The following is a 17,870-nucleotide window of genomic DNA, read 5'->3' as shown; positions in this document are numbered from 1 at the left end:
GCTGTCACGGTTAATTTGGTCAGAGGTCTAGACGAAATCTGATCCTGAAATGTGCTAAAGTGTTCATTGCAAGGGAGTTGTACTTAGGAAAATGAATGTTATAGAACAAAAACTTTTCCAAACTGAAGTTATCCAAATTATGGGCGGCATTAGGCCTGGGCACGGTTCGGGTCGGGTTGAATTTTGAGTGACCCGTGGGCCGAACCGAGTAAGATATCGGTTCTCGGGTCGGATCGGCTCCAAATTGAAAGCCGAAAATGGGCCGAACCGGTCGACCCGATAGGCTCCGGTTCGGTTCAGGCTTTTTGGTCGGTTTTGGGCTTTAGCCCACTACTAGTTATTTTTAAGCCCAAATCACTTTTTTGGGCCAAAATCTTTATTTTTTGGGTCAAATTGCCAAAACCTAATTGGCTTATTTATTCAAAAGCCCAAGTTTTTTCCACAATGCCAATTTTTCAAACAGGCCATCCATTAAAGCCCACTTCATTTTTCCTAAACCAAATCCTGTAAATTCAACTAAATTATAACCTGTTTTTTTTTAGTTTCTAAACTAAATCACAATCACAAGCATCACCCAACTATCAAATTAGTTGTTTCTTACATCCCATGACAAAAAATACAAGTAAAGTACCAAATTAGATTTTACAACCCATGACAAAAAATACAAGTAAAACACCAAATTAAATTTTAAATACCAAACAGATTCACTCGTATGATTGTATCAGTTAAGGGAGCTGCAAAAAAAAATACACTTGTATCAGTTTAAAATCACTCACCAAACAACCAGAATCATACTCCAACTCGATAGTTAATTTCACCCAAAAAAAAAGTGTTTGCAGTTTCTGTCTGAAATCATTTAAACTGATCAAAACAAGTTATAGCACCTCAATCGACTCAAATACACAGATAAAAACACTTCTCAATTAGTTATCATTCAAAACATCTTATAAGCTCTGTTCCAAAGCAAACTAGATTCATCCAAAATGAAAGAATGAGTAAATTAATTAATGAACATTACAGGTGTGTATGTGAAGTTGCTTTTATATATCCTCTGAATGTGTGGGTAATGAAAGATTGTGGTGAAGAAAAGTCTTGGACGAAAATGTTTTATATTGATCCAGGTTGTCATGAGGAGTGGCCTTATGGCTTATATCAACTGATGAAAAGCTTTGAAAATGGGGGATTTCTGATGTTTCATTCTAGTAGTAATGCATTCATTTACTATCACCCAGAAAACTACATATTCAAATACCTGAAGCTTCGCGGGTTTCAGTCAAATTTTGAAGCAAAATCAACCAAGTAAAATCAAATACCTGAAAACTACAGACTGATAACAAGTGTATATACGCAGGGAAACTAAATAAATAAACAAAAACCCATAAACCCATCAAATAGGTTATTTGAAAGTTGAAATACACACCCATACAGCTTTATTCACCCATATCAACTCATATTTATTTGTCAGAAATAGTTGAAAACGTTTGAAAGAACTTAATCATAAAACTAATGAAGAAAAAAAGACAAATAACAGATTGAACATTGTAGGCATTCAAAGAAGAGATGCTGCGACTCACAGTAGCATTGAAAATCCATGAAACTTGGGGAACATAAGCAACAGTCCCCCTGATTACAACACCAGAATTTGCTCTGGGAGGCAGCGCTCCAAGCATGGCTAATACAAGCGATGTCTTCTCTTCTCCAGTGCCGCCAACAACTGCCACTAAGCTTCTCTGCCTGCAAAAAGAACAAAATAAAAACCAGAAGATGAGATAGGATGAGGTCGAGAGAGAGAGGATGAGGTCGAAAGAGACAGGAGATGAGAGGAGAGAGAGAGAGAGATCGATGACGGTGAGGGTGAGGTCGGGAGAGAGACGATAGAGGTAGAGGGTGAGAGAGGCGGCGATTGAATTTGAGAGAGTGAAATGAAAGAGAAAGGTGAAGGAGCTAGGTTTAGTTGTGGTTGTGATCTAGTGCAAGCATCCTCAAGGTAAAGCTCTTCTTTTACCCAATAAACAGAGGCCACGTGGTATATTTATATATTATTGATTAATGCTCGGTTCGGGTCAGGTTTTCCGGTTCCAAATTTTTTTGAACCGAAGGCCGAACCGTTGACTTCGGTTCGGGTCAGGTTTAGTGTTGACTTTTTCGGTTTGGTCAAAAAAACCTCATTTTTCGGTTCGGTTTGGTTTGGTTCGGTCGGTTCATTCGGTTTATCGGTTTTTATGCCCACCCCTAGGCGGCATCAGTTGAAAATCTGAACAATTCTCACTTTCATGAATATATGGTTAATTGGATTTATCAAATTTTTACTTTTTACTTTTTACCTAGATAGCAACAAGATAAAACTGTAGAACACCTTGAGAGGCTATGCAGTTGACTGGAAAACAGATGGTGAATAACTAATAAGGCCCTTTGGAATTTAAAAAAAAAAAACTTATTGTTCAATTCGTCCAATCAGTTTTCTGTCCCCATTGGCCATGCTTAGGCTGGTCAACTTTCTTAGAATAATAGACGGGCTGATTTACATGATTTATAAATCATGTGGGCCTTGGGTGGGTTGCCATAGCCTGCTGGCACTGCAATCAAATCAAAATTCTTGGCGCTTCTGCAAAGCTCTGGACCTGTTCTTTTACTTATTTCATTGCTGCTTTTTTATACTTAAAGATGTGCCTCATTCACCTCAACATTTTGAGGACTGAAATTGTCTAAACCAAGTGACCCTAATTCAGTCAGACATTCAAGAGAGAATGTCGACATAAAGAAGTGTCTGCTTCAAGAAGATAAAAGGACCTCACCAGCAGCCAGAAGCTACTATTGGTTTGGTGGGTCAGTGGATTGAGTTTCTTCAAAGCATGAAGTTTGCATTTTGCTGACCTCATAATAATCCCAAAAGAAATAATATTTAACTTCTGTCTTCTTCAAGACTTTCAATCCCATCATCTATAATGCTTGGCTGCAAGCTATACGTATGTAGGGAATAACAAAACCTTCCAAAAATGGCTAATATTATTGCTTTTCTTTTTTCAGGCCTTTGCATCATGCTACTATACAACTTCTTTTTTTTAAATTCTTTTTTTTTACAAGCAATATTAGGGAGGGGGAATTAAACCTAGGATCTCGGGAGCAAAGGTTATTGGGCTTAACCACTTGAGAAGCTCCTTGTCATGCTATTGGTTATTACAAACAATACCAAAATGAGAGTTTTTTATACAAGCGATATTGGGGAGGAGGAAATCAAACCTAGGACCTCGGGTGCAAGACAATTACAACTCCCTTGTCATGACTCATGCTATACAACTTCTAGTTTCACAACAAACTGCCATTTTTCTGATGAAATGGGTGAATATAATCATGGAAAAACCAAAATGGGATTCACTTAAAGATCCCAAAGCAACAACTTTTCCTGTCCAAAATGGGTGTACATAATCATTCAAATGCTATACCACTCAAAAATCTCTTTAATCCACCCAACCTTTTCTTTTCTTCTCTTGGCCGGCTATAGCTCCTCTCATGCAGACCCTTCTTCACATTGTGCCCAAAAAGCCAAAGCAAGCTCTCCCTAAATGGAACTGGTCAGTCTCACAGCAGGCATTGTTGAATGGTGTTAGGCGTGGACTGACCTTCAAAAGTAGCTTCCCACTAAAAATTTCTAAGTAGGAAAATGACGTACTTACACACTCACTCTGCTGCAGCAATAGCCTCTTATCCCAAAGATTGTAGACTTGTAGTGTTATCTCTTGCAAGTTGTTTGGTGCTCAAAGTGGTCACATACTGTATAAATCTTAACTCTTATTGTGCATTCAACTTCCTAAGATCGTGGGTGCCTTGCTTCTACAGTTATATTTTTACCCTACAATGCCTAGCTGATGACACTGACAATTTGTCTGTCAAAATCCTAGTTGCCAGTTGCAAACTTTGAAATCCAACAGCATGAATTTGGCTATAAACTCTAGGACAATAGAAGCACTTTATTTCTATAAGTAGCTAAAGTTCTTTCATTCCATTTGCTCCTTATGCACCTAAGTAAAAGCAAATGCTGAACATGATATTGGTACTTGTTATTCAAATTTTATTCTTCTCTTTTTGTTTCTTCTTTCCTCCGATACACGGCAGCCTTCAAAGTACTGACACTAAACATGATAAGGGTTTGCATCTGATGTCTCGAATTTCATTGCCGCCTTCTCCGGCACCAGAGGCTGTTAGCCCAAGCTACAATCCGACCACTATTTTCAATGTAAGATCTTATGGTGCCATTGGGGATGGTGTTACTGATGACACACAAGCATTCAAGCTGGCTTGGGACACGGCTTGTCAAACTGAAGATTCAGAAGTTCTTGTTCCTAAAGGTCATTCCTTTATGATACAGTCTACAATATTCACAGGGCCATGTAAACCTGGCCTCAAAATGCAGGTAATCTAGGTCTCCTCTTAAAGGCTGGAACTTTATTTAAATTTGTTGGAAATTTAGGAGGTGTGTGATGAGTGTTTATGATACCATTGTTGGTTTATGTGTGAAGGGGTTTAGGACAATAGGACAATAGTTGAACAAAGTGATTTTATTACATTAGAGGAGAATAGTACATAGCTTGGTGTAGGCTAATTGGCCTCCTTCTTAGCTTATTGGCTTATTGGCCACCACACTTGATTTAGATTAGTTTGAGCTATTTTTCCCTAGCTTGAGCTCTTGTCTTCAACTTCTTACATAGGTTGGGTAGCTCACATGTAGCTCCCTTGTGGATTGGGAGTTGTAGTGGTTAACTCCACCACCTTTAGTTGATTAGCTAGATAGCTAGCTTTGTTGCTTAATTTCCTAACTTTTCTAGCTTAGGATTTTCGGTAGCTCTTGGCTCCCTTATAGTTTGGGAGTTCTTTTTGTTAGACTCCACCTTGCTTTATTGCATTGCATGCCTATTTATAGGCATTCTTTGCCGACATCACCAAGTCCACCGACTTGGCTTCTTTTTCTCCGGCCACAAGTGTGTGGCTTATACCAGAAACTTCTATATTGTACAATATTTATTTTTGTGGCTATTGTTTAGCCATCATGCTCCACCGCCATTAGTCTAGCAACATGAGTGTTTTTGAGTTTTCTAGAATTGTGTAGTTACATCTACACAAATATGCATTGCTTTTTCAACAAAATTCTTTGAGAGACAGAGATAAATTTGGCAACTTTTTTGTCTTACCAAAATCTAACGTGTTCTTTGGCTGGTTGATGGGGAAGATTGATGGGACATTAATGCCACCAGATGGACCTGATCCATGGCCAAGAAATAACAGCAAGAGACAATGGCTTGTTTTCTACAGAATCAATGAAATGTCAATGCAAGGTACTGGTGTAATAGATGGGAGAGGAGAGAAATGGTGGAACCTTCCTTGCAAGCCCCACAAAGTAAGCATCTTTGTTATTCTTTCACAGCACCATTGGTTTTATTTTATTACTCTTAGGCCAATTTCTCACAATGTTTTTTTTATATATTTGCAATGGAACAGGGTTTTACTGGAACAACACAGCCTGGTCCTTGTGATAGCCCAGTTGTAAGTCACAGTAAAAAAAATTCAGAACTTGTGAAGTAAGCATTGGTCAACTTTGGTGGAAATATTGTTTACATATGAACTTTATGTTGCAGGCCATAAGATTTTTCATGAGCTCTAATCTGAGTGTGATAGGACTCAAAGTTAAGAACAGCCCCCAGTTTCATTTCCGGTTCGATAACTGTCAAAACATCTACATAGAATCAGTTAACATAAAAGCACCTGCTCTAAGTCCCAATACAGATGGAATTCACATAGAGAACACAAACAATGTGAAACTATATAATTCAGTCATCTCCAATGGTAATTACAGAACAGAAGCTTCCAATTTGTTGTCCATCGTGCAATCTCTCAAAAGCTTACCTTGCTCTTTGGTTATTGATACTTCATGTAGGTGATGACTGCGTATCAATTGGAGCAGGTTGTTATAATGTGGAGATTAGGAATATTACTTGTGGTCCAAGTCATGGAATAAGGTACATCCACTGCCTCAAAGCACATATGGATGGTTTCTAAAGTTCCATTATTCTCAAAGATTCACTCAACCCAAATCCTCTTTCTTCCCATGTAGCATTGGAAGTCTTGGAATTCGCAATTCTCGAGCATGTGTTTCGAACATTACAGTTAAGGACTCAATCATCAAGCACTCTGACAATGGGGTTCGAATCAAAACTTGGCAAGGTGGATCAGGGTCTGTGTCAAGAGTAACATTCCAAAACATTCACATGGACACCGTTAGAAACCCGATTTTGTTAGATCAGTACTATTGCCTCACCAAGAAATGCCCTAACCAAACCTCTGCAGTTCACATATCAGATATTTTGTACTCAAACATAAAAGGTACATATGATGTGAGAAGCCCACCTATGCATTTTGCTTGCAGCGACTCCATGCCATGCACAAATCTCACTCTCTCCGAAGTGGAACTGCTTCCTGCCCAAGGAAAATTCGTGTCAAATCCAATTTGCTGGAGTGCATATGGAACAGTGCAGACTCTTACAATTCCACCAGTTTTCTGCTTGTTGGGGGGCACTCCAGAAATGTTGCCACAGAATGATAACGAAAGGTGTTAACCAATCAAAAGTAAACTGAGATACATATAAAAGAAATATAGCTATTCTAAACGAAATTACAAGTAATTAAGAAGTCCAAGAGTCTCTTATATGTAGTATATGGTGTAGTAGAATGCTTTATTTTTATGTTTTGTTCTTAATATCCAAGAGCTTGTAGATAAGCTAGAAATTGGGTTTGTACTTAAATCTAGTGCTTTTTCAATCTCGTTTAAATCCAAGTTGTGTTCAGTAATCAAATTAGTAAACATCAAAATTATATTCGCATAATATGGAGTTTACTTCTAACACAGCTGGCCTTTCATTACGGCTTCTTAACTTAACAATTGTTGCTTGTTATTCATATATTGTAGTGTTGGGTTGCATTGGTGCAATCAAGTTTGTTGTGGCTTTTACATGAGTTATCAAATTGCTCATGGTATTTTAGGGGAAGTAAAACAAACGTCTACCCCAAAAACACAGAGAAAAATACATTTCTCAGTGAAAATGTGATAGAAAAACCTGTTGCAACGATGTTTTAATTGTTTGCGACGGTTTTCGTACCGTTCGTAACAGTTGGAGGATTCATTGTATTTAAAGGGTTTTAGTAGCGAAAAAGACCGTCGCTACTCGCTGCAAAAGAGTGTATTATCCGCAGTTTGAAAGACCGCCGTTAAAAGTCTGCAGAATATTGAACGCTTCTCCTTGCACAACAATTAAGTGGTTTTAAGATGCGCAAAAATAAAAATAAATACCACCTTTTTAATAACCTTTATGTGTATATATATACATTACAATAACATATTATCAAAGTCTCATCCAAATTAACACTATTATTACTCGGGCCCCTTGCAAAGGTAAACTTCCCAGGTGATGTCATTGTTCAATATTCCTTCATTGAAGTGGATTATACCGTGTAATCTCTCTCTAAACATCCCCTCAATAGAACAATTAATAGGGAAATTTGAATTTTGTAATTTGTTTCCCATACTTTGTCAAATCCTTCAAGCCTTCACAGAACATACCCTGCATAATGCAGATGAAATCATAATTCTGAAACAAAATTATTATACTAGAAATAACAACCAGAGCTTATTGGTCATAATTCATATGTCTGCATATGCCTGCCTGGGGGTGGGTAGGCAACAGCCTCCGCTAGTTTATAGTGAACCATTGGACTTATGGTGAAACTGGGTTGAAAAGACTTCAGCAAGAAAATAAAATGACAAAACCAAAAGTTGAAAGTTTACTTTCTTACATAGAATTTTATAAATTTCGAGGCCGTCCATATGGTTACCAAAAAACAAATTGAGCTTCACTCATTAGTAATGAATGTTACTCATTAAAAAATTCTCAAGTCAACCATGAGATGTGGTGTGGTGGTAGCTCACCTCATTCCTTAACCATGAGGTTGGGGGTTCGATCCTCGCCCATGGGAATGGAGCGCATTTTGTGGCCAGCCGTTTACCTTGGGAGAGCTCCCGCGGCGAAAGGGATTAGTCACTACTGTCGGCGGTGGATACCCTTGGGTCTCACCTAAAAAAAAAAAATTCTCAAGTCATTCGTTGAAATGTTGACAAGTTGTATGAAGAGGGACAGACTTTCAAAAACTTTTTCTTAAATTTTCGAGAAATCAAACAAAGAGAAATACATACTTTTAAACATTACATAATACCGGAATATGCACTTTTTTTCTCCGCTCAATGATGTTTTTAGATTGGTCCATCTAACGGGGGACCATAGAGCAGCATTATAACATCTAGCATAATAGGTCATACAGGACCACATCACATATATCTCTCAATAGAGAAAGCATTGACTTTTGGCAATTCTAGATTGCAACACCTGAGTGCCAAGTAATTGCCAAACCCATTACTATGAAAATAGTAGCGGTTTGTTTGTCATTCATTGTGCATCATACCTTATCTCCACAGAGGAAAGGTTTTCTCCCACTCTTCTTATCAACTCAAGCAATTGTTCTGCTCTCTTTTGACTTTCTTGCTCTGTTTTGGATCCTGCCCTGTTTTTTGGTATATGGCAAATCTACTCATTTGATTTCAGTTTCTTCACCTTACGTACTTTTTTCTTTTAATCCAATAGTATCACACTGAAGGAGATGCAAATAACACAAGTATTAGCAAGCTCAATGAGCAAAATGGGATGTCATTCACAAACTGGATTGAAAATTTTCGGCAAGTTACGGGAACCTGCTGGAAAACACTTACGAAAAATACATCATTTAAGAATGTTCTTTCAATACAGTTTCGCTTTGATTACACTTCCTGATTATTCAAGCATTTCCATTTATGAAGCGTTGATCCACCTTAATAACGTGGCGACTTCATACTAGCTTTTCTTTCAAGCTCTTTGGCATACAGATGTGGTTGGATGATGATGGACTGCTAATTTAATGAAGTGAGCACCTCTAACAAGGAAGCAGCAAATTGCATTTGTGTGTCCTCATCTATGGTCGAGAACAGAGGCACATGAACAAAGAGAGATTTGATCCCGTTTTGCTCTGCAAACCGAAGGGAATGGTAGTAGACATAGTTGCATACAAAGCGGCCTGCATCGTCTGAGGTCATCACCTCAAAACCCTTCTTTGCCAAGGCCTTTGTTATGTCCTCAACAGGAAGAGAAGTCTGCACACAATCAGAAGAAGAAATAGTTTCAAGATTGAGGAAAATGAGGAACCATTGTAATCACATACTCCAATACAAAATAAGACCTCTGAATCAACCGTTATGTAACCATCATGGAGGAAAGAAATTTAAGGTATAAAGTCAACCTATTTTTCAAGACAACTTCAGTCCTTCAAGCAGGTATTCTTCAAGTAATCATAAAAAAATTATAATGATTTATGAGGTGCAAGAGAAAATACTTGAAATCTTTAGGAAGCATATAATGAAAAAATCATGGCCACCCAGCCTACCTCTCGTATATGTGAAATTCCACCATCTGAAGGAATAATGGGGACTTTCTGCAAAACATATGATAAAAGTTAACAAAATCTGAAGAACTTCGAAGCTGATGTCAAATAAAATCCCATTTCATCAGAGACAACCCCTACAAGTTCTATCTAACCTGAGGCTTCCATCCCATCTCATCAGGGCAACGATAAGTAGCTTCATTGACAGCTTGATGCTCAATAGCAAACCTTGTTGCACCACTATTAACACCAAAGTGTACCTACATAATTACGGTTAAAATTAAGAAAGGGTAAGACACATGACACATGAATACATCTGCGCAAGTACTACAATCGTAGCGATGAAATGCTCTTGAACAGATGTGATGGAAAGTTCTGTTATTTATTAAAGTTCTAGTAAAATCTTTAATATATGTGCACAAGCTTTTTCTCTATAGATGATGTTGATAATGACTATTTTCTAAAGTTTTTGTGAAAATTTTTCTTTCAGATTATAGAAAAACCAGATGGAAAAGAACCAATCATGAAATCAAATTCCTATAAATTCTTTGAGCTGTATCCAGTTCCTATATGAACAAATCAAAAGAACTTTGTTTAAAGGAGATATGAGAAATGAATTTGAGTCCCAAGTTTTGAACCCGAACCATGCTGATATTCTTAGATATGTAGGGGTCTTTAAAGTCTACTAGATATATGCTTAGCAGACTAGCTTCTAAGGACAGAAAGAAAGGAACTTGAAATAAAGTGTGATCCAGCTTAAAAAATGAGAAGCGATGGACCAGACATGAGAACAACTCACCCAAATAATTCTACTGGAATTTGAAGAATCCTGCTCGCTGATAGCAGATCGCAATGTCTGGTATAGGGGAACAACTGCTCCTTGTCCTGCAGTCTCAAGAATGCTGCAACTTCCAAGAACCAGACCCTTTGGTGAACCCTTCTTCTTCACATACTCTTTGAGATTACTAACAATAGTCTCAGTTGGATTCTCTGAAACTCCATGGAATTTCTTAAAACCGGTCACATGAATTGTTACTGTTGAAGGCCCTTCAGACCCCATTTATGAGCTATTAATATCTAATTGAGGAATGTGTTATAGCATCAAATCGGAAGTAATATCTAAGTACCTGCATCAAACAACCGGAAATGAGTGAAGAAGTCTAGGTCTATAATCAGAGTAAAGAAGTCTAGGTCTACAATCAGCAACCTCTCTAGGTTTAGCTCCTGCTGAGTTTACACCACTGAAAGTTTGTATCTATGAAACTCATTGGTTACTTTAAAATCTGAAAGCCGATTCTTAACAGATTCATTATATCAATGCTCTTCCTTGAAATCAAGCTCGTAGCATAGTAGTTAATACCATAATATAACAGCTAAACAATTATATGAATGGATACTGTTGAAACAGTTAAACTATAAACAAATAGTAACTGTCCAGCATTTACAATTTTAATACTTGATGAACCGATCAAGTTCAGTCAGACCAATCAAAGGACTGAAGCCCATTTGTTTTCATTTCTTTTAGATAAGCATCTTTATGGATGAGACTGCATACACCAATTTTTCATTAGAAAAACCACATCGAATGCAAAATTGAGAAATCCCCATGGCCAGAAACTCAGAGTCAGCAGTCACCACCAACAAGAGAAAATGGCTCTGTATCAAGGCAGAAACTAAACTAACTGACAAACAATAAATTTTTTTAATTGGATATAAATTGAAAACTCAGTATCCTGCAGTGCATGAAGATCAAATAAAAGTGGATATCAGATTGTATTAGACCCTCCAAAAGCATTTAGCTCCCAAGACAAACCACAGAGATGAAACACTGGATTTAAACAAAGCCATCCGAACCCAAAAAAGTAAAACCAAAACGCGAATTGGAATCAGACTGATGAGACACCCAGATGATGATATAAGTCAAAGACCCAGAAATCTACCTTGAAAAACAAAGCCTTGGAATTTAAACATGCAAGATTCTGAAAATTATATCAAAAGGAAAAAGAAGAACTTTTCTTGCCTGTAATCTTCACAAGCCTCAACCACCAGTCTTATCTGCTCAAGATGATTTATTTACAACTGGTAAAGAATCCAAGTGGATTGATTATAAGAGAGAGAGAGAGAAAGAGAAAGAGAAAGAGAGAGAAGGGGAGGAGGTTATGCAAGGAACGTGTTAGTGGAGGGTCACTATCAAACAACAAAAAACAGAGTATATATTCATGAATTATGGATGATTTATAATTGTTAATTGAAATATAATATTGAGTAATGTAATGAGGAACTTTGGATGGATTAGCATGTACCACATATTTGCATACATTCTTTATTGGAGTTGGCAACTGTACATTTAATTTAGGTGAGGAACTTTCTTTTTCTTTTCTTTGGTTCTCTCTGTTTATTATCCAATGATTTGTCGTTTATCGTTTGTGCTTGAGTTTTGGTCCTACCAAAGAAAATTTAGCTACTAAACCCAAAGATTCCTTCTTTTCCATTCTGTTTTGCTATGATCACATGTGGGTTTGTCACAGATTATACCAAACTTCTTTCATAATTATTGTACTAAGCACTTCCCTTTTTGAAAAAAAAAATGTTTAATGCAATAAATGCATCATAGTAGTTCAACCATCCATCGAAAAGAACCTACATGAATGAATATCTTACAGATCACGTGATGAATATATGAAAGGCGATTGTAAGAATTTATTGTGTAAACTTGTTTTATGCATTTCTATACAAAAACTAATGTTAATGTAGGGCATGTTTATGCGAAGTCTAAATATTGGGTGATTAAAATCAATGGTTGGTGTATTTTTTCTTTGATTGCCACATTCCAACTTACCCTTGGTCAGTTGGTCAATTGTAAGGAATTAGATAACAAATGGAAATGATAGCAGCCATGAGAAAGTGTAGGGTACAAATGGGCCACGGAGATTCAAGACCTACATCCAATCCAACCCAAATAACCAAACAAGGTTTTATACGAAGCCCATGACAAATCCTCTGTTGTTTTTTTCCTTTTTTTCTGGATAAGAACAAAGCCCCTGGTATTAAAGAAACGACAAAAATAAAAAGTACGTGAACATGACGTACCCAGACAATAGACACAATGATAACGTAGTACATAACAAAATCTAAAGATTGTAAGATTAAATAACATTCTCTGTCCCATCACAACCGTCCATTTTCTCACCCGCCGCCCAATCATTTCTGGTTTTAACCCATGAAAACTTATCAAACGATCGATTAACCTCACGGGGTCAATGATAGTTTTATCGGGTGCACCCAAAACCACAAACCTTTGGTTGCAATCGTCCTCTGTATTCTTCTATGAGAGCTCACAGTCACAGAACATCAAAAGAATGTAGAGCCTGAGCTCGTAAACAGATCAAAAGGATGTCGATGTCATTTTCAGCTGTATCTGTACCATCCTCAGTTTCAAGGCCAAGCTATCTCTGCTCCAGTGCTTACCAGTTCTCTTTTGGGGTGAGCTCTCAACTATCAAATATGTATATTCATTTGTACTTTTAATCTTTGTGTAGTGATGCATAGTGTTTAGTGTAGTATTTGGTGAAATGGGGTGTTTGGTTTCTGGGAAAATGGGTGAGAATCAGTGAAAATTTTGGATCTTTTAGACTGAAAAAGGAAAAACGGAAATGATCAAATTTGTCTTTCTTTTGCTTTGCTTTGCTTTGTCTTGTGTTTTTTGGACAACCAAGTTGAAGCTATAACTGAGATAGGGGAAAAGGAAGACTTTTGTAAATGGGTTCTAATTAATTATAGATGTGGGGTGATGAGATTTTGAGTCTATGCACCATGAGTGAGGTCTTGTTAGTTAACTTGTCTTAAACTCCTAAAATCCAAAGTGCTGAATTTGGGGGGCAGGTCTGTGAGGAAGATAGAGTAAGGTCATGATGGTTTGAACTTCAGGCTTTGAGGTTATGACATTTTTATCCATCTTCCTCTTTCTCTCATTTTTTGTCTCATTAGATTCGAGAGGGAATAAGAGATTGAAAAGAGGGATTTGGGGGGTGAGATGAAATTGTGTATAATTTTCATTACCAATAAAAATGTGTGTATTGGTGTTTAATTGCTTCATTCAGTGTCATTGACTATTTCTAGCTCATCCAAGCTCATCCCACAAGTGGGAATGGGCAGGGACTCGGGATGGGGGCATATTATTCTAGCTTTATCAGCTCCATCCGAGCTAGTTGTCATCTGTTCTAATGAAGGAAAAATTCTTTCTTTTTTGGGTTGTTTGTAGGCTCCGGCAAACTACTTCCGTTCTGGGTCGGGTGGACGAGTTGTGCTTCATGGAGGACCTCTCCATTTGTGCCGAAAATTTTGTGGCTTAAAACAATGGATACTTGAGAACTTACACCATCAACAGCATCAGAGAAAACTTGGACCTACAAATGAGTATAAGAGTATTAAAAATCAAGTCAAAGATCAGTCAACAGATCAATCTGGTTCGACTTTATCACATGAAGGTATATCGCATCAACTCTAAAATTGGCTGATGGCTAGTAATAAATAAAAACGGGGTGTTTTACAATTACTGTTCTCCTTTTTTTCATGGTGAAGTCTTTACATATTCTAGATGATGTATCTGCAGATTCCAATGATCAAACTTCGAAAATAACTTCAGAACTTGAAGAAAGTTCATTGCTAAGTTCCCAACCACATGCTTCCGTAACAGTGCCCACTACTTCAGTGGAATCTCCTTCCATGCCACAAACACATTCCTCCAAGTTTCTCGTTGAGCATGGTGAAGAACCCTCACTCTGCATTGCGGTCATAGGAGCAACTGGTGAGCTGGCTAGGAGAAAGATTTTTCCAGCGCTTTTTGCGCTGTATTACAGTGGCTTTCTTCCTGAGGTAGGATGACTCTGCTGTCGTTGTCCAGCCAGATTATTATGGGCATTTCTGTTGTGACACTATCATCAATCCATGATTAATATGGTTCTAGCATGTACAATGAAGATCCTGTTTGGCCAAGAACCAAGTTATACAAAGTTGTTCTACATTTCATTGAGTAAAAAAGTGTTTCCTTCTTTCATTGTTTTACTTTTTGACTGCAGAATGTAAGTATCTTTGGTTATTCAAGAAAGAATATAACAGATGAAGATCTGAGATCCATGATCGCTTCAACTTTGACTTGTCGTGTCGACCATCAGTATGCTTCTTGTGTCACCTTATATTCCATGATATGCCTTCTAGTTTTTTATTTTTTGTTGTATTTAATGGCATCTGTTTTCGAAGGGCCTAAAGATGTCTGCATTTTAAGTTAACCATTGGACATACAAATACCTCTCAGGGAAAACTGTGGAGACAAAATGGATGTTTTCCTAAGTAGAACACACTACATTAATGGAGGCTATGACAACAGAGAAGGGATGTCAAAACTCAATGTGCTGATGAAGCGGTTTGAGGTAAAATGAATGCACAGATATTAAGAAAATATTTTCTGTCTTAAATAGCACTTATTTGCCTTTCGAAATTACTAGCTGGGTGCTTTTGATAATTGATTCTGTAACAGCTAACCTACCTCAGGGAAAATCTGAAGCGAACAGGATATTTTACCTTTCTGTGCCACAAGAAGCACTTATAAATGTTGCATGTTCTCTCGCTGATAATGCCCAAACCCAGAAGGGCTGGAATCGTGTAATCATTGAGAAACCTTTTGGCTTTGATGTATTATCATCTCATCGGTTGACGCAGTCTCTGCGTTCTAAGTTTGAAGAGAAACAAATATACAGGTCTCCTGTTTATACTTTCTACACATCAAACAGAAGATTGACATCATCCATTCGTGTATTGACAGTGTCTCTTATTTCAGGATTGATCATCTTCTAGGAAGGAACCTTATTGAAAATCTCACGGTTTTAAGATTTGCTAATCTAGTATTTGAGCCGCTGTGGAGCCGTACATATATACGCAATGTACAGGTAACTTATCTTTCTATTTTTTTTTTTTTTCATCTAATGAAATATATGTAGCGTGTACATATTCATATGTATATATATTTTATGTAAAACACTTGAGTTGTGTTGCAGGTCATTTTATCAGAAGACTTGGGTGTCCAAGCGGGAAGGTAATCCTGATGGCTGTATCCTTGCTTTTAGAGTACATACAGTAAAACCTGAGAAAGAACTGCCATGATAACTTATTTTCTTTTCCTTTTGTGAAGGTACTTTGATGGTTACGGGATCATTCGTGACATAGTACACAGTCATATACTTCAAACAATAGCATTGCTTGCCATGGAAACACCAATAAGTCTAGATGGGGAAGATATACGAAATGAAAAGGTATGCCTGCATGTTATACTCCTATGGAGCGCCTATAGTTGTTCTTATGACAAGCTTATTTTCAGGCCAAACTTCTGAGATCAGTCCGGAAATTGGAGCCCAGCGATGTTATACTTGGCCAATATAAAGGGAGTACTAGAGATAAGGTTGATCTATTTATGAACAGCCTGACCCCCACATATTTTGCTGCTGCATTGTACATTGACAACGCACGCTGGGATGGTGTGCCGTTCCTGATCAAAGCTGGCATGGGACTCATCCAACACAGGTTACATACATTTTAGTACTACTTTGTGGGGAAAATTCATTACATTAGTCAAACATTTAAGCTAGAATCTAGTTTGACAACTTAGAATCTTCTTACTGAGTACAATTTGTACAATGCAGAGTGGAGATACGCATACAGTTTCATCGTGTCCCAGGAAACCTTTATCGTGAGCGTATGGGGCACAACATCGACCTCGCTACCAATGAACTGATTCTGCGTGATACACCTGATGAAGCCATCCTAGTCAGAGTTAACAATAAGATTCCAGGATTGGGGTTCAAGTTGGATTCTCCGGAGCTGAATTTACTTTATAAGGATAAGTAAGCACTCTAGCATAGCATTGCCAGGTTTGCTCCAGTTTACAATGTTTGTATGACTTAAAAGTGCTCGTTTGCGTTACTATGGCAGGTACAATGTAGAGGTGCCTGATTCATATGAACATCTCCTTCTTGATGTCATTGATGGAGACAACCATCTGTTTCTGAGAAGCGATGAGCTCGCAGCTGCATGGAATATTCTAACCCCAATTCTGAATGAGATAGACAACAAAAATATAGCACCGGAGCTGTATGAGCTGGGGGGTAGAGGCCCAGTAGGAGCATACTATCTGTGGGCAAAACATGGGGTTCGCTGGGCAGAGGACTAGCAATTTAAGATTTCTGTATAAGTTATTTTCTTGGGGCTCTTTCTTTTACCTTATCATGTAATTAATGATTATTTTCCACTTGGATTGTGTTAATACTTCGCTTCATAGCTTTGCGTTTCCAGAATTCCATCCAGAAAATTCTGTGGTCAGCAATGGTGCAAGATGGCCTCTGCGCTGCTTCACATTGCCATACAATATGTTTCTTTTTATATGTATTTTTTTGGATTCGATACAATATGTTTCAGTCATTGATCATTTTAGCAAATTGTTTATCTTTTCTGAAATTAAGTGTCGCTAAATCAAATAATCATTAACGACTTAGCATACAATATTGAGTTAACAATTTATGTTCTAAGGAAGTCATGAGTGCTCAACTGATTCGCTTCTCTATAAGAGCAAGTCCAGCAGCACAGGCTGGACTTGGGCTAGGGGATTTTAGGAACAAAAAGCGATTCCAACAGCTCAGGCTGGCCCGGGCTGGAGGTGGGTGCCACGAAGACGGGCTAGCCCAAGGGCAAGTCGAGCCCCAGATCCAAAACGAGGGGGGCTGACATCAGTGATAACGTCAGCGTGCGAAGTTTAAATTTTTTTACCGTAGGCGCGTGATGTCATCGCTGACGTCAGCTCTGCGATGCGTCAACGGCTTTGGGACACATGGCGTTGTCTGGGCACTCTGATCGTGCTTCTCTCCTCCAATCCAACGGCAGCCAATATTTTTGTAATAAAAATATGAAAAAAAATTCGAAATTTTTTTAAAAAATATCCAAAAATACTGGAATTTTTTTTTCTATAAATACCTACCAATTATCTGAAATTTGAAACTGAAAATTTTATCCAATTATGAGATATGAATAGCATTGACAAGTAGAAACCCAAAAATCTTATCCAAAAATATTGTCTAAATTAATTACTTAGGTAAACAAATTTGTGAAAAAAACAAAAAAATGAATAGTATTTGCCCTTTGTCATGGTAACTACTGGAAATCAATATTACTATTCACGTGAATAGTGGCTGCCCTAGCCCCTTGCCATGACAAAGAGCTAACTGTTGAAAGTGCTCTGAGTGTAAGATTGCTTTTTCTTTTCAATCAATGGGAAGGAGAGATTCAAACTTATAATCTCTTTTAACATTGAA

The 17,870-nt window shown here is 37.7% G+C and overlaps 3 protein-coding genes and 1 long non-coding RNA gene across 6 annotated transcripts; 2 read left to right on the top strand and 2 right to left on the bottom strand.

The window, feature by feature from the left end:
- Nucleotides 1-517: 517 nt before the first annotated feature.
- LOC148293500 (uncharacterized) lies at nucleotides 518-2,214 on the bottom strand. Its single transcript, XR_015836715.1, has 2 exons — nucleotides 1,575-2,214; nucleotides 518-734 (listed from the first exon to the last, which is right to left on the bottom strand). It is a non-coding gene; the product is annotated as an uncharacterized LOC148293500 (long non-coding RNA).
- Nucleotides 2,215-4,033: 1,819 nt separating this feature from the next.
- Nucleotides 4,034-6,654, top strand: LOC110745277 (polygalacturonase At1g48100-like). The gene is made up of 6 exons (XM_021945361.2): nucleotides 4,034-4,411; nucleotides 5,225-5,392; nucleotides 5,494-5,538; nucleotides 5,631-5,838; nucleotides 5,930-6,011; nucleotides 6,107-6,654. Exons 1-6 carry the CDS (start codon nucleotides 4,034-4,036, stop codon nucleotides 6,606-6,608), a joined length of 1,383 nt encoding a protein of 460 aa, XP_021801053.2. The 3' UTR covers nucleotides 6,609-6,654.
- Nucleotides 6,655-8,718: 2,064 nt separating this feature from the next.
- On the bottom strand, nucleotides 8,719-11,704 carry LOC110745275 (Peptidase C15, pyroglutamyl peptidase I-like protein). Of its 3 annotated transcripts, none has more exons than XM_021945358.2 (5): nucleotides 11,454-11,704; nucleotides 10,313-10,640; nucleotides 9,669-9,773; nucleotides 9,517-9,564; nucleotides 8,719-9,226 (listed from the first exon to the last, which is right to left on the bottom strand). In XM_021945358.2, exons 2-5 carry the CDS (start codon nucleotides 10,571-10,573, stop codon nucleotides 8,987-8,989), a joined length of 654 nt encoding a protein of 217 aa, XP_021801050.1. In that variant the 5' UTR covers nucleotides 10,574-10,640; nucleotides 11,454-11,704; the 3' UTR covers nucleotides 8,719-8,986. The 3 variants fall into 3 exon arrangements, with proteins under 3 accessions (XP_021801050.1, XP_021801049.1, XP_021801051.1); XM_021945357.2 differs by having other exon boundaries at nucleotides 11,534-11,704; XM_021945359.2 differs by lacking the exon at nucleotides 11,454-11,704 and adding an exon at nucleotides 10,721-11,410.
- A 1,056-nt stretch (nucleotides 11,705-12,760) lies between these two features.
- G6PD4 (glucose-6-phosphate dehydrogenase 4) lies at nucleotides 12,761-17,019 on the top strand. The gene is made up of 12 exons (XM_021945356.2): nucleotides 12,761-12,996; nucleotides 13,775-14,000; nucleotides 14,126-14,388; nucleotides 14,592-14,686; nucleotides 14,828-14,942; nucleotides 15,064-15,269; nucleotides 15,350-15,458; nucleotides 15,567-15,604; nucleotides 15,701-15,821; nucleotides 15,887-16,089; nucleotides 16,209-16,409; nucleotides 16,498-17,019. The coding sequence occupies exons 1-12, from the start codon at nucleotides 12,907-12,909 to the stop codon at nucleotides 16,733-16,735; spliced, it is 1,905 nt and encodes a 634-aa protein (XP_021801048.1). The 5' UTR covers nucleotides 12,761-12,906; the 3' UTR covers nucleotides 16,736-17,019.
- Nucleotides 17,020-17,870: the final 851 nt, after the last annotated feature.

Source organism: Prunus avium, chromosome 6, assembly GCF_965620075.1.
Source record: "Prunus avium chromosome 6, drPruAviu1.hap1.1, whole genome shotgun sequence".
NCBI lineage: Eukaryota > Viridiplantae > Streptophyta > Magnoliopsida > Rosales > Rosaceae > Prunus > Prunus avium.
The sequence above is the reverse complement of the archived record's forward strand: the minus strand, read 5'-3'. Positions and strand labels throughout refer to the sequence as shown.

Coding starts and splice junctions, on each gene's coding strand:
- LOC110745277 (XM_021945361.2), top strand. CDS start 4,034: ATGCTGAACATGATATTGGTACTTGTTATTCAAATTTTATTCTTCTCT. Junction 4,412..5,224: donor AACCTGGCCTCAAAATGCAG/GTAATCTAGGTC, acceptor TTGATGGGGAAG/ATTGATGGGACATTAATGCC. Junction 5,393..5,493: donor TTCCTTGCAAGCCCCACAAA/GTAAGCATCTTT, acceptor GCAATGGAACAG/GGTTTTACTGGAACAACACA.
- LOC110745275 (XM_021945358.2), bottom strand. CDS start 10,573: ATGGGGTCTGAAGGGCCTTCAACAGTAACAATTCATGTGACCGGTTTT. Junction 9,565..9,668: donor AGATGGGATGGAAGCCTCAG/GTTAGATAGAAC, acceptor TATGTTTTGCAG/AAAGTCCCCATTATTCCTTC. Junction 9,227..9,516: donor GAATTTCACATATACGAGAG/GTAGGCTGGGTG, acceptor GATTGTGTGCAG/ACTTCTCTTCCTGTTGAGGA.
- G6PD4 (XM_021945356.2), top strand. CDS start 12,907: ATGTCGATGTCATTTTCAGCTGTATCTGTACCATCCTCAGTTTCAAGG. Junction 14,001..14,125: donor TTCGACTTTATCACATGAAG/GTATATCGCATC, acceptor ATGTATCTGCAG/ATTCCAATGATCAAACTTCG. Junction 15,822..15,886: donor AAGATATACGAAATGAAAAG/GTATGCCTGCAT, acceptor GCTTATTTTCAG/GCCAAACTTCTGAGATCAGT.